Below are 15566 nucleotides of genomic sequence, written 5' to 3'. Positions count from 1 at the left end.
CACGCCCCTGAAACTACAAACTGTAAACCCTTAAACGGCTCTGGAGACCAAAGCGGTTTCTGAACATTTTATTTAAAAAGTCTGTGGGAACTCACTCGCTGCCAGAGCCTCCGGTGGACATTGGAGGAACTGCAGGTTTTCTTTTGATCATGAATTAAATGTTAACTTAATTTTTCATGTTTCAAACGAACTTTTAGTAATTATGTTCTGCAGAATTTGTTCGGCAGCACTTTCCTAGTCTGTGCTGTTTTTAACATTTGGCATTTCTTCTTAGCTGCTCTCACATGTTAAATAAAAACGTGTAATCACTGCGCCATCTGGTGGTACAAATTGGTATTGAACAAAATGAAAGTCGATTCAGCCCGAGCTGATTTCTGTTTCACGCTGTGCACAGGTGTGTTGGACATAAATCTGGAGCGTCGTTGCTTCACCTTGAGTTTAAATGATGTTAAAACAGAAACTCTGAACCAAACTGCTTTTAAATGTTTGACTGATTTTCAGCCATGAGAGCAACTGTTCAGTTTCTCTCTGCTGTACGTGACCGTGCGCCTCCGCAGCAGCTTTGAGCTAAAAGACGACGTTTGTGTTGGAGGACACGATGGCGTCAGATGTCCTTCACTAGTCCACAGGACGGTGATGATGATGATGAAGATTTAGATCAGCAGCCTGAGGAAGAACAAACTTCATGAGTTGTGCTGTTAAAGCGAGGAAAGTGAAAACGAGATGAGACGGGTGATGTTTCCTTCTGCAACAACAGTCACGTGTGTGAGCGCTCGTGGAGGTTCACTCCCCTGCCGAGGTGGAGATCATCCAAAGTTGTTAAAGGCGGAGCAGCTGGTTTCATCGTGTGTGTGTGTGTGTGTGTGTGTGTGTGTGTGTGTGTGTGTGTGTGTGTGTGTGCGTGCGCTCCACTCGCTGAGCTCGTGTTTAACCTCAGGTGTGTTTTTGTGCTTCTGACTTCCTGATGACATGTTTGAGGGGCCTGAAGGAGCGTGTGTGTGTGTGTGTGTGTGTGTGTGTGTGTGAAGGGAAAGCAAAAACCAACTGTTTCCCTGATTTTTATCTAAACTGTCATCAGTTACACTTCATCACCATCTGGCAGTTTGTTTACGTCAATAATTTATTGATTGTTTGGTTATAAAACGACCAGAAAACATAAACTGATCCCTCGTTAGTCCCTGAATCAAAGCGAACGCTTTAACATTAAACCGCTGCGCTCGAAAATCCAAACGACGTTCAGTTTCAGGGAAAAACAAACGATTGTTGTTGTTTTTAAACATGCATCTCAACAAGAAAACAAACAGAAATAATGTTGAACATCAAACTGTTATTGATCGGAAATCCACAGATTTCAGTTACTTTCTATAATATAAGAAGAACAAATTTCCTCCAGTTTCCAGTTTTGTGCTGATCTGATGTAAACGTTTGTGAGGACGTTTAAACTTCTCACTTGAAAAACAGTCCGAGGTCAACGACGCTGAGATTTTACTGGATTTTCACTCTCGTGTTGATCAAAGACATGATTGATCAGTTTATTATTGGAGTTATTTTACCTGCAGAATGAATCTGTGCTGCTTTTCTATTCAAACGTGTGTGCAGACCTGAGCACAGCTGCTCAACCCTCAAACTACAACTTGGTTTATTCCAGATGTTGTGAAGTTCCAGAGTCTATGCAGCACATAAACATCAGAAACACAACAGAGCAGCTCGATAAAATGTAACAGAACAGAAGATAAAATGACACAAAACCAAATCAAACGGGACAAAAAGTCAAATAAAATAAAGACTCGCTGAAAGTAGAAAAAGTGACTCTGCAGGTAAAACGGGGAAAAAAAGACAGTGAAAGTGGTGACTTTGATGTTTTAGTTTTCTGACGTCTTATTATTTGAAACAATTGATTGATTATTGGTAAAAGTGAGAGATTAATGCAGGGGTGTCCAAACTCCGGCCCGCGGGCCAACTGCGGCCCGCGATCCATTTTTAATTGGCCCGCAAGTAATTTTATAAATAGAATCGAATATGGCCCGCACTTCAACTTTTGCTTGAGTGTATTGCACTTCTTAGTTTTAACACCAGGGGGAGCTACTGTCGATCGAGGCAGTTGCTCCACCAAAAAGGACAATCACAGAAGAAAGTTAGTTACTAAACATGGCAGAACCAAAGAAGCGAAAGGTAGAAAGTGAATGCAGAAAATTTCAGACATGGTGGGAGAGTGAATATTTCATCAAAGAATTCAAGGGGAAGTGTGTCTGTTTGATCTGCACTGAAATTATGGCAGTTATGAAAGAGTATAATGTACGACGTCATTATGAAACCAAACATCAGGCCTATGCATCCTACACTGGTGCTGATCGAGAGCAGAAATTAAATTTCCTCTCTTTGTCACCAAACCACTCAACCTGAGCTGTCCATCCTGCGGGGTCAGCAACAGTAATTTTTTCGTGCTCAAAAGGTCCAGGAAAAGGCTACAATAGCCAGCTATGAGGTCGCCCAACTCATCGCAAGACATGGCAAGCCTTTTTCAGATGGAGACCTCATAAAACACGGCCTCGTTAAAGTCACCGAAATAATGCGCCCGTCAACAACGTCAGCATGTCCAGAAATCCAGTTGTTGAAGACTTGTCAGCCAACATGAAACTGCAACTGTCTGATAAAGCTGTGCTTTTGATCTTTACTCCATCGCATGCGATGAGAGCACTGATGCCACAGACACCGCACAGCTGCTATTTTTTTGCGGGGAGTGGACGAGCACTTTAGGTGAGTAAAAAATATATTCCACAGTACCCGTGTGTTAATGTGCAGGTACACATGCTTCAAATATCAATAATGCGCATCAATTCTGTCACTACCCTGCTTTTGCACACCACTTTCTTATATGCGCTTTTCTTGTTAACACACAGAGTACACACCGCTGTGCACTGCCCACGTACACGCAAAGTCAGCTGATCTCATCTGATGCAGATTTGCTCCTTGATCAAGTGACATTTGTCTAGATTTTTGGCACGAGTGGCGATCAGCCACTCGTGCCTGATCGCCAGCGCAGCTGATACTCACCAGAATAATTTACTAAAATTATATGCACTCCTGTTATTAAGTCCAGTTCAGTCTGTTAATGTTGATAACGGTTTCAAACGAACGTTAATAGGTGTGTTGCTTAGCCTAATAACTTAAATAACAAACTTGAAATGTACCCGTCCCATTTTCCCCTTTATTGTTTTTTCTCTGTGCTGTAAATCTTCTAAGAAGAAATCTGAGGCTGCTGTTCTGAGAATGAGCTACCAAAGCTTTTTCAGAATAAATCAATAAAGATCCATTTATGGAAAGCTGTGATGAAGGCAGTTTTGTCTTTAATTATATTCAACAATATAATATATTCGACCACATGTAAGTGATTTTTCTAACTTTAATACACTAAAGTTAAGGTTATATACCTAATTTCTAGTAAGTGGCCCAGCCCCTCCTATATTTTTATGTATGTGGCCCTCAGTGAAAAAAGTTTGGACACCCCTGGATTAATGTCAGCGATCAGTCTGCACGCTTTTAAAGTTACTTTCAGTAAAGTTTCTGTTTTCTCTTCCTGAAAATCGAGAGCAGAGGCGGCAGGTTGTTTGTTTGGTGCTTTAAATCCTGACACCTCAGTGTTTGAGCTTCTGTCTGCGGCACAAACACGTCTCCAAGATGTGATTTGCGACGTTGTGGTGAACGCCAACATGTGAAACGTGAACGCCGGCGATTCTGTTAGTGAAAACGGAGCAATCTGCCTCCTCTGCTTCGTTCATTCGCTCTAATCCCGTGTTTTCATAATAGATGGGATCAGCCTGAAATTGGAGTATAATCCAGAAAATGTTGTTTTGTGTCTTTGTATGAGATTGTTTTTTTGGGAGTTAAAGCTGAAGTTTGCAGAGGTTGCCGTGGCAAACAGCTGGAGTCTGTAATGCATCATTATTCCCGTGCTGTGCGCTCGGGCAGGTGGACGGAGACGCTCATCCGCTCGCGGCTGGCCTGAGGTTACCGTTCGGGGTTGCGTGGCAGCTGATGCACGCTCAGGATTTACTCTGACGCTCGCTATGTGAGTGAGCGCCACATCCAGGTTCAGTGGAGGTCACGGTTCTCATCCGATGGAGCTGGCTAACCGTTTGTTTCCTGAGTGAGGCATCGGGCTCTTTTCCAGAACGTCTTTCACCTTCTTGTCCGTTTGTTGTCTGAGGAGCTTTTCCAGAGCCCGACTGAGCTCGTTCATCCTGGTTTTTCAGTCCTGTGCTCTCAGCTGTCCAGGACCTGGGTTTGGGTCACATGGGTGTAAAGGTGAGCTGGTTGTTTGACCAGGCGATCAGTACTCCATCTGTATCCTCTGGAGCCAATAAGCTGGCTCCTTATTTTCAGAACAGGTCGACCGGGTCACGTGTTTTCTGCTCTGTGCCCTGAACGACGTGCAGTCGGCCATAATGACCCCGGGAGTTTTCTGCCAGCCACCATAACGCGCTGCTGCAGCTGGTTGGGTTTCAGCTCTTTGCAGATGCATGAACGGAGGCAAACGTGCGTCCGTGTGACATATTTCACCTGATGATCAGAGCTGGAGGGACGTGCGCATCGTGTTTAGATCAGAAACCTGACGTTGGCTGAGATGTTTGAACCTGCTGTGTTGTTGATTGAATGCTTTTCTTCTTCTTTCCTCTTTTTCCCGACTGTAAACGCTCACGCTCCCCCGTAGGACTCCCCCCTCCTAAACGAAATCCTCCACACGTTGGCGCAGGCCAAGCGCCCGCCTGGCCGTGACGGACAAGTAAGTACTGCCTGCTGTTGGTGGGAGGGGCTGTCGGTGTCGTCCACCTTCGCCGCATGTCCCATCCAGTCCTCGTGTGCTTTTTTTTTGGGCCATCGGAGGGGTGGGGGTCAGGGGTCGGGTTCGCCCAGACGGCCTCAACGTGTCGCTTTGAGTCGTTCTGATCTGAGTTTGGATGAAAGTGAAACCGGAGCTGAAGTCTGAGGATTGTTTTTAACACTGATCAATAAAACAAACTCCTCTCACCGAGGCGCCGCGGCGTCATGGTCGGCGTGTGAGCTTCGTCCTGACCTGAAGCTCCTTCAGTTTGCATCCTCCATCTTCACGTCTGGTCTCAGAGTTTAAATATTTCTGTCAGCAGGAACGCGGCGGCACGTCGAGGCTGTCTGTGCTGTGTTCAGGGGTCGTGGGTTCATCGTGCTTCATTCGTTTTGGTTCATGTTGTCGGGTCTGAACGGTACACCTCCGGTCCTCAGAGCTGCACACACACGCGCACACACACACACACACACACACACACACACACACACACACACACACACACACACACACACACACACACACAGAGCTGTCACTGATGTGGTAAAAACTTTATTAACTGATTTACACGAACGAGTCTTCAGTCGTTTAGTTTACACATCGAATCAGGTTTGACGAGCTTTTCTTTTCACGCCGTGACCATAAATGGAAAACAAGCAAAAATAAAAATGACGCCATGTTTCACATGAAAATATCAGAGCTAGCTAATAAATGCATGTGAGCTGTTATTCTGCAGTTACATGAGCTTTGAGAACAGTTGGTGCTTCACTTTACTGCAACAACAAACCTAAAATGTAACCAGTGTTTCCACAAGAAGCTGTGAATCAAAGTTGGATTAAAGTCATATTAAAATCATTTAAAGTGTTAAACGTGGATTAAAACTTTACCCACAGCACAATAGAAACACAGTAGATTTAATAGAGCTGTTCACAGCAGCAGTGAATGTGTTTAAGAACATTTTACTGATGCTTTTAATCTCTTTAAATGATGCAGATTAAAAATTCACTTTAAGCTCAGGATACGGTAACAGAAGTTTGTTCGTTAGCGCCGTGCAGGTTTCACTTCCTGTATTTCAGCTCTGCAGCACAGTTTCATTCACATTCAAGTCCAAATGAATCTTAAATCGAAGTGAAACTCTTCGATCAGTTCATGTTTATTGTTTTTGATTGAATTTCGCTTCCTTATTTTATCCAAACTGAGCAAACAGACGTTCAAACTTCACTGAATTCATGTCAGCATGTCTCAAATATCAGCTGATAAAAAGTAGCTTAGTGTTTGAAATGGGTCAGCTTTACATTTTGAGCTGTTAGTGAGAGAGTCCGTTAAAAAACACTGGGTGTGACCCTGCAGCCAGGCAGCCTGACCCCTGAGCCTGCATGTGTGGAGCTTTTATTGTGAAGGAGCCTTGCCCGGACAGACTGGAGCTGTACTGGCGTTCAGCACCTTCGTGGTGGTGGTTCGTGTGGATTTCACTTCAGGTTTCCGTGAGGCTTCGGTCCTGCGCCGCCTCTTCAGGCTCCTGTGTGTCTCGTGCTGCTTTCAAATACCATCCTCATGTGTTTCTCAGTGTTGTACGTTTCTGAGCGCCGCAGCTCGTCCGGGGGACTTTCTGACCTCACATTGCTGTGACCCACTTATGCAAAATCTACCTGCGAAGCTTCGTCCATAAGCAAACATTATTCACCATGAGGCAGCGGCGGCTCAGAGCCTCGGCCTGGAGAGAGTTAATAATTCACACAACATGAAGCTGTGGTCAAACCATCTATCAAGGCTCAGCTCCCTTTGTATCCCACATTGTTTCACTGTCGTCAGGCTGCAGGTGGAGAACACCTGCTGACAGGTGAGGCTTCATTGGTTAATGACTTTCAATCACAAGTTGTTAGCCAATGAGCATCTCCCTCTTTGTCTTTTTTTAAAAACTCTAATGGGAACAAAACAATCAACACTGTGTTGCGTTTAATGACACCTGAAAGCAGCGACTGAGACCATGAACTCATCAGGATCAGATGATCAGGCTCGAGGGTCAGAGGAGGCGCCACCTGCTGGACATTCAGAAGAATGCACCGGCTTCATTTTGCACGGCTGGAAACTGCGTCCATCTTTTATTTACAGTCTGTAGTCGGAACCCACAGAGCCGCAGCATCATCGCAGGAAGAGGCGGAGACTTGGACACGGACGAACCGTGAGCGCGTCCTGTAAGACGCTCATCGACCAATAAAAAACCTGCTGTGTACCTGGTGAGCAGGTGGTGAACAAGTAGTGTTTCAGAGGCGCTTTGTGTGACAGTCGATGTGGAATCAAACTCACATCATCTCGACTTTACCTGAAAACTTTCGTGATGTGTGACGACCACGGCGCTGTGAGCGGTTTGAGATGTCCACACCTGAGGCAGGTGCTGTTTGTCTGCAGGGTTAAACTATTCTTTTCATATTACTGTGAAACAAAAAGTCCAGTGCTAAACACAGTTGTGGGTCACAGCAGCTCAATAAAGGTTTTTTAAACTTTTCTGCAGTGAATTATCAGACACGGGTCAAACATGCAGGCGTGCTTCTCGCTGCTGCTGCACGGCAGACGTCAAACTGCTGCAGCTCATCTGATCGATCGCTCTGGTGCTCTCAGCTGCTTGGAGAACAAAAACACTAATAACTATTTCTCTTCAGGGCAAACGAGCTCCTCACTTTAATGTAAAGCCTGGCACTTGCATCACTTCCTGTTCTGTGTTAACATCGAGGTGTGAAACACGCCATATGATGATGATGACACGCATGAGACGCGACGCAGCTACATGACGGATTCATGGAGCTGTGAAAGATCCCCACCTGCCAAACGCCCACGCTGCCCCATCTCCTCCTCCCCCTGCTCCTGCTGAGAGGGACACTGCTCCTCCTCCTCCACCTCCACGAGCATTTGGCGTTGAGTCATACATGTCATCAGCAGCACTTAGCGTGTTTTCAAACCTCAAGAGGAAAAGCCGAGGCACAGTCTGACTCAGACAAGATGAGTTTGTGGTCTCTTATCGAGTAGGACGTCATAGCGCTTCAGGGACACTTTCATACACACATCAGTCTGTAATTCAGTTAGCTGATTGATAGAAAAATTATTCATGAATCCTTTTTATGTAAAAATGTCAGACATACTGCTGTTTCAGCTGTTTTTCTTTTTTATTTCAGACTTTGTTTAATGTAGAAAATATCAGGGAATAGTCACATATCATATGAGTCACTATTTCACATGATTATTTGAAGAAATAACTGTTTTATTCTATCAAGTTGAAATTTATCTATAATCAAGTCTTTTTAGAGTCACGTTGCACTTGTAATAAAACAGTATTATTCACTGATAAGTACAAACTCATTTCAGCCCAGATCGTCATCTGCAGATGTCATTCATGCCTACGGAGTGCTCAGAATACCTACGTGCCATTTAAAACCTGCAGGGGAGAAAAATAATAATTGTAATGATTTCAATAACATGACATTAACGTCATATTTGCATCAAAACTGTTTTAGTTTTGGTTAAAAGTACAATACCTGATGTCAAATGTAATTACTGAAAGGTAAAAATACTTGACTCAGTTCAGTTACAGAATAAATTCATATTTTAATTAGTGTAAATTTATAATATGATAAATAATTAAACTACATAATTTAAGCTGCTCCAAAATGTATTATTTAATGTCTTTGTTTATTTTTTTAAGTGTTAATAAATACGCTGGTCTGCAATTACGCAATCATTACAGTACAGGTATTTAGTGTTGCATTCAAATACACTCTGAAACTATTTTTCCAGTCAAAACGCGTTTGATTGATTGGTTTAAAGTGAAAACTCGACTGGATAAAATTATATTATTAATTTCTATCTCCTGTAACCTCGCTAATAAACAATACAAGACTGGTTTTAATAGTCCCGTGTTAATCTTTTAACCTCATAACTTGGAGGGAGTGGGTTTTTCCCAAAGCTCCTGAACGCAGCCTGTGTGTGTGGAGGAGCGGGGTTCGCCGAGCGCTGCTCCTGCTGAGCTCCGGATACGGTATGAAGGAGGACCGGGGGAGGGATGAGGTGGCTCTCCGGTGAGCGCACTCTCTCTCTTGGGTAGATTTATGACCGCAGTCGGTCGGTTTGTGAGTGAATGTGAAGTATTTATGAAGAGTGGCGCCTCGCTGGAGTTCGCTCAGCAGGAAGGACGGACGGAGATGAGATGCTGATGTTCCCGGGCTTCACTCCCGGCTCGGAACGATGGACTGCATTTGTATTGTCACCACTAAGGTAACGCTTGAAGAAAGCTCATAAAATACCGACACACGCACACCCTGGAGGGCGAGTTTAGTTTAGAGTGAGTCGGTGTTAAATTCGGCTTTCATTACATCATTCAAACGGCTTTTTAATTAGGTGAAAATTCACTTTTTTCAAGGGTCCGCGCCTCATTCCCGCCGTTGGTCCCCATTAAAGCAGCACCGCTGATGAAGTGGTTAGTATCGATTTGTGACGATACATTTATAAAAGTGAGATTTCTACCAAACATAGTGCTACATCCTAATAGGTGGTATGTTGTCATTAATTGTGAGTCGATGGTCAATTCGGCTAGTATATTATAATAAAGACGACTTTTTATTCAGTAAAAAACTTACTTTTCTGAAGGGTTCGCGCCTCATTCCAGCCTTTTATACCCATTAAAGCAGCATCGCTAATGAACGGAGGTTGGTAACCGGTTTTGATGATATGAAGCGAAGATTGTAGGGAAAGTAAAACCATTCATTTTACTGTATCATTGCCGAATTGAAGAAAAGTTGATGGACATATACAGCCCCAAGCCTTTTATTCTTACTCATCGGTTTCTTTTCTAAAAAATAAGGATTAGAGATAAATTTGACTTTTCCTAATGCGAGTTTGGCGTGACATTTTCTTTGCTCTTTATCTTATTGTATGGTCTTTACCTTACAATATAACACACATTAAGGCAACAGTTGTTGTGATTTGAGGCTATATGGATTAAATTTAATTGAAATTTTCATGCCTTTGGTTTATTAAACCTCTTCTCTTTTTAAAGTCATACTTATTTTTGGGTTGGTTTATGATTCAGTTCAATCCATTTATTGATTACTGATCAAGATAGTTACCAGCTGACTGTTTTCACTTTATGCTGGCAGTGTGTGGTGTCTGACTTTGAACTGAACACAGGCTTCTTGGTGTTTTTAGAGCTGTGAATGAAACTTGAAAGCATCTGGAACATATTGACCTTTTGATTGTTCATTTTTATCACATTATTAACATGTAAAAATGTGACAGAGCTAATAATGCTGCGTGTGATCTGCTCTCTGCTTCCTGTGGCGTCACTGTAGCTGCTGAACGAGACAAAGCTGATTTTTGCGCTTTCACGTTTTTGTTCACACCAGTTGGAAGTCTGGAGCCGTCACCTTACCGAAGCTATTTTGAGCTCTTTGTGTTCCTGGACCGTCTGTAAGTTGTAGTTTCGTAGGTCAGGGAAAGATTGATAACTGAACATTGTCTGTTGAGATCCATGGAGCGTTTTAAATTAATTATGAGTGTTTTTAAGTGATAAATGTCGACCTGTGTCCTTGAGCATCCTGGTCAACCTGAAGAATCCCAGGTTTACTCCGTGATGCGCTTTCTCTTTGTGTCATAGTGTTTGGTTGTTTTATTGGGTTTATAAAAGCTACCAGGGCAAAAGCATTTATTCAGTTATTTATTGGTACTTTCAAACTGTAAAAAAACATGATGATGTTGTTTTAAACAACAAGCATGAGTTTAAAAACCAAACGTGAACCATGGCGTTCAATAACAGAACATATCGCTGCATGTATCTGGTTATGATGACGACTTCTCAACCTGTCGTGGGATTTAAGGTTTGGGTGGCTCGCTGCAGTGGTGGCGGTGTTTCCTGAAGTTCAGATTTGGCTTTTTGAGGCAATGTCAGACTTCAGCCAGTCGCCATCTTTGCGCGCTGAAGTTGCTGCTCCTATCCTTCTTTCGCCATCTTACCAATGCTGTGATTGCAGCCATTCCCCAACTCTCTCTGAATGGGACTCATGGCCATTGATCAGTGGGTTTTGGTTAGTGGTTGTTATCAATGGTCATGAGAATTTGCATAATTATGATTAAGGAACTGACCTCACAGCCCATTGTTCCTTCAGTGGGCTGGTTTCAGTCATTATACAAATGTCCTGTTTATAAGATTGAAACCTGCAGTCATCTGAGACTGAAGAAGTCACCTGGATGAGTGACGAAACGTTTCTCCCAGAAAACGCTACGTCCAGATGAACAGAATCAACTTTTGGAGATTTATTTTCCTGGATGATTGAGAATGCATCAAGACGGTCTAATGGGGGTTTTAAAATATCTGCTGTAAAGGTGACAGAGGACAGGAAGATGTTGTAGAGATGAGAAAGACGCCTCTAAAACCAACGATGGAGCAGAAATGAAAGCAATAAAACAGAAGCTGAGGTTAGAACAGGAGGCCGGTGTCCATGTTCTGTCTGTGGGAAGCGTTAAAGGAGCAACTTTGTTGTGAAAGATGAGTTTCAGTCTCTTAAATCTGTTTGCTGAATCGTTCGTGGCTGTATGTAAACGAGGCGGCGTCTCCAGCTGGTCTGGGATCAGTGTCGCTGCAGGCTGTCATCTCTCTCTGAAATCCCATTTCTGTGATCCGTGTCTCTCCTCTAATCTGAACCCCCGCTGCCTCGTCCTTAAAAACTCCCTCCGTGTGACATTAAACTTAAAGGACGTTTTTCTCCCTGCACCCGCTGAGCACTGATGAAGAGTCCTCAGTGGATTTGAACCAGCAACCTCCGTGTTCCTGTTTGTTTCAGGCGTCTCCTCCCCGCACAGGAAAGGTGTCAGAGCCTCAGGTGTGTGTTTGTAGGGCAGCGCCTCGGCGTTGGCGCTATTTTCAGCTCCTTATTAGCGACGAGCTGCAGCTCGGTGATTCAGCAGGACAAAGCACAGTCGGCTCGGTCTAAATACAGGAACACCAACAGATCAGCACTCGAGGAACACCTGAGGACACGGTTACAGGACGCACGCTGCCCGGGTGACTAAATATGTTACGTAAGAACCAAAACCAGCGTTTACAGTTTGAATGAAGGTGAAAATTATCCACAGAGACCAAAACTGATGTAGGTTCAGCCTGTAAACATTTCAACGTAGGAGCTGGGTCACTGCTGGAGCCTCCGATTGGAGGTCGGTGCTCGGATCAGAACCGGGCCGGGAGTTCAGGTCCTGGTGGCTCATCACTGATAGGAAGTTTGCTGGTTTCAGGCAGGTGTGTTTTTAGATGTTTCACGTGGACCTGTTGTTGTTCCTGGCCCCTCTTAGAGCTGCTTTGCATGATCCACAATTCAGAACAATCCTTCTTTGTCTCGATGCAGCCCCTCAGTTCATCCTCGGTCGGATTTAAAAATTAAATAAATGCAAGAAGCAGCCTGATTAGCTTTGATTAGGTTTGAACACCTAGTGGGAGTGGTGGCTGTATCCCCTCTCTGTGACATCATTCAGATCCGAGAGTAGAAAAAACCTGATAAACTGAGTTTTAGAGCAGTCTGACACCTGATCACACAGCGTATATGACAGGAAATGAGGAAAATAAAAACATCTTTTTTGTTTAAAAAGAGATGCAAATCTCTCTGCTGTGTTTCTCGCCACGCTGAAACCAGCAGTGCAGGCGCTCTCACGCAGATTCAGACACTTCCTGTCAAAAGTCTATTTATGTCGACGTCCTCACCCCCCTGGAGCGAAAACTCAAGCAGGAGATGATGCTTAATTTAATTATGACTCTGTGACAGGACGCGGCGTTTCAGCGTCTCCGTTACGGTGCAGTCATGTCCAGTTGCTCTCCATTTCCTTGCTGAGGAGTCTGTGCGTCCTCACAGCTCTGAATCTGTAACGAGTGTGTGGGTGGGAAAGAAGTTATCCAATCACAAATCAGCTCGTTACTGTTTAAACATGGAGTCGTCCTCACAAACAGAAACATTCACAGAGCTGCAGCCGGAGGTCGGAGGTCAAATCGGCCGTCTCCACTCCTTCCAGAAAACAACCGCAGTAGCAGGGGCTGATGGGAAGGCCGATCGGCCGCTACCTGCAGAGAAGCGTAACGAGCTCGTGCTGTCGGACTGTCGATGCTTCGATCAGCAGCTCGCCGCTGCGCCTGGAAACAGCCGCCTGAATTATTGATGATGGTTACGGGCAGAGCGAGGAGAGTGAACCTGCGAGCACGAAGAGTCAGAAACATGAATCATTCCTAGATTTGACTTTAGTTGATCTGTTGGTCGTTACCTTTGTTTTCACCTGTGTTCAATTTAAAATACTTTAATTTACTTTAATTTAAAAGCTTTTTATGACCTCGATGGCATTTTTTTATTTACGTTTTCACGAGTTTACTTGACAGTTTTCTCTAATTTGATATATACTTAATGCTTAATAAATGTCGTCAATAACATTCATACTTTTAAAGTCTGCATTTTTAATTTATTATTTTTATGCTAAATAATTTTAATACTAAAGTAATTTTATATTTATTTTAATTATTTTATTTTATTTAATAACTTTATATATTTATTATATTATATTATTATATCTTATATATTTATTTATTATTATTTATATATCTGGTATTGTTTTATATGTCAGTTCTTTTAAAGTATAATTTAATTTTAATACTGTCTTAAGTACTTTGAGCCCGTATTGCAGTACTTCATGGCCCAGAGATGAACACCTGCATTAAAGCTATTAGTGATGATTATGTGCATAAACTACATCCCGAGCTGCTCGCAAACACTAAACCTTCTGACCCCAAACCTTTATCGGTAAAGCCGGTCACATGACTCTGCGGTCACATCTGTCGCACGGTCGTGAGATGCGGTTTATTTTCTCTTTGCTGTAGTTTGACAGAACAGATGTGCTGATGTTCAAGCGATGCCTGGAGGAGGAAACAAACCCTTGATGAAAGCCCTGCGACAGATTGGCGACCTGTCCAGGGTGTACCCCGCCTCTCGCCCTGTGACAGCTGGGATAGGCTCCAGCGCCGCCTGCGACCCTGGAAAGGATAAGCGGAAGCGAATGGATAAAGTTGATTAGTTGTAAAGTGTTTTGTCTCGTGTCAATTATATCGTCAGTTATATCGTTATCGCAAATTTTCAAATGTATATCGTGATAAATATTTTTGGTCGCCCTGCTCTGATAGTTTCACCTGTTCTCTAAGCTGGTGGTGTTAACCCAGCAGATAAACCGCGCGACACATCGTGTCGGGTCCAGCTGTGGCGGTCGAAGCTCGGCACAGGAAGCTCAACAATTACCTCTGCCCTCGCTGTAACGGCGCTCCTGCTGTGAGTGACGTCGAGGCGCCGTGAGGAATTTTTAATGGCTGTGTTTGCACTGCAAGAGGCTGATGGGCCCTGAAGGAGGACACAAGCCGAGAGGAGCAGCCATGCAGTTTAATAAGACACTCACACACGCACGCAAACACACTCACGCACACGCAAACACGCACGCAAACACGCACACTCAGCAAGCTGCCAGCAGTCTGCAGGGAGGTGAGGAGAACAGAAGGAGAGGTTGGAGAGGAGGAGGAACAGAGAGGATGCTGGGAAGCGTGGGCAGGGCGCTGAGATGAAAACAGAGAGGCAGAAGACTGGCTCTCACTTCTGTTTGCTTTCTGTGCGCTGTGACCCTTGACCTCTGCTGATGATGCCATAATCGCGTGGCACCACTGGGAGTTAAATTGGCAGGTTTCTTAAGAAGCTTCTCTGTGAGTGAGTGGAAGGTTCACACTGACGCTGTTTAATAAACGAATCTTCAGGTCAACATTTTAATTTGTCTGTGGCTGAACACCTGCAGAGCACCTGGCCTGACTCAGGACTGTGTCCAAACCTAAAAACAGCAACACATTTATCGTAAAACTTCAAATATAAGGTGCTTTTTAAGAAAATGTGTAGCTTTCATTCTGTTACTGTTACACACTGGAGCTGATGCCTCACGCCTCCTTCATGCACCATGATAACAAACTGCTGCAGGGGGTTGAATTGTTTTGAAAGGCGTCTGGTAACACAGGTGTGTGTTGGTTGTTTGAGTCAGTTTCTTTTGTTGCTGTTTAACTGATCAACTTTCTGTGTGCTGACTCTAAAAACGCCTGTTGTTTTGTGTAAAATCAGACTGTGTATAACATTTGTTATGTTTAGTTGTTTATGAATCCTTGATGAAGATGATATGACATCCATCCATCCATCTTCATCCGCGTTATCCGAGGCCGGGTCGCGGGGGCAGCAGCCTAAGAAGAGAGGCCCAGACCTCCCTCTCCCCAGCCACCTCCTCCAGCTTATCCGGGGGAACATCAAGGCGTTCCCAGGCCAGCCGAGAGATATAATCTCTCCAGTGTGTCCTGGGTCTGCCCTGGGGCCTCCTCCCGGTGGGACATGCCCGGAACACCTCACCCAGGAGGCACCCAGGAGGCATCCTCGTCAGATGCCCGAACCACCTCAGCTGGCTCCTTTCGATGTGGAGCAGCAGCGGCTCTACTCTGAGCCCCTCCCGGATGGCCGAACTTCTCACCCTAATGAGACAATGCCTGAAAATAATTTGTTTTATTGGCAGTTACTCATTTTATGCTCTGCTCGACTCGGATCAGCCGATTGTTGTTTGTGACGTTGCTGACAGGGACGTTGCTCCCTGGTGGACAAACTCACAGCATTGGACTGGGAAAGGTGCGAGCTAGCCACCTGTCAGTGCTGCAGGG

At 44.3% G+C, this 15566-nt stretch overlaps 1 protein-coding gene across 11 annotated transcripts in view; it reads left to right on the top strand.

The window, feature by feature from the left end:
• dlg1b (discs large MAGUK scaffold protein 1b) overlaps window positions 1-15566 on the top strand; it is a 100682-nt gene that overhangs the window by 23557 nt on the left and 61559 nt on the right. For 4 of the 11 annotated variants that reach the window (XM_085140621.1, XM_085140622.1, XM_085140624.1 and 1 more), the window contains exon 4: window positions 4712-4783. The exons of the other annotated variants lie outside the window; for them this stretch is intronic. In XM_085140621.1, coding sequence (XP_084996747.1) covers window positions 4712-4783 — 72 coding nt within the window. The remainder of the gene's footprint in view (window positions 1-4711; window positions 4784-15566) is intronic. 11 annotated transcript variants of the gene reach the window in all.

The sequence above is a fragment of the Neolamprologus multifasciatus genome, chromosome 18 (genome assembly GCF_963576455.1).
Source record: "Neolamprologus multifasciatus chromosome 18, fNeoMul1.2, whole genome shotgun sequence".
Lineage (NCBI taxonomy): Eukaryota > Metazoa > Chordata > Actinopteri > Cichliformes > Cichlidae > Neolamprologus > Neolamprologus multifasciatus.
Note: the sequence above shows the minus strand (reverse complement) of the source record. Positions and strands in the feature narration are given on the sequence as shown.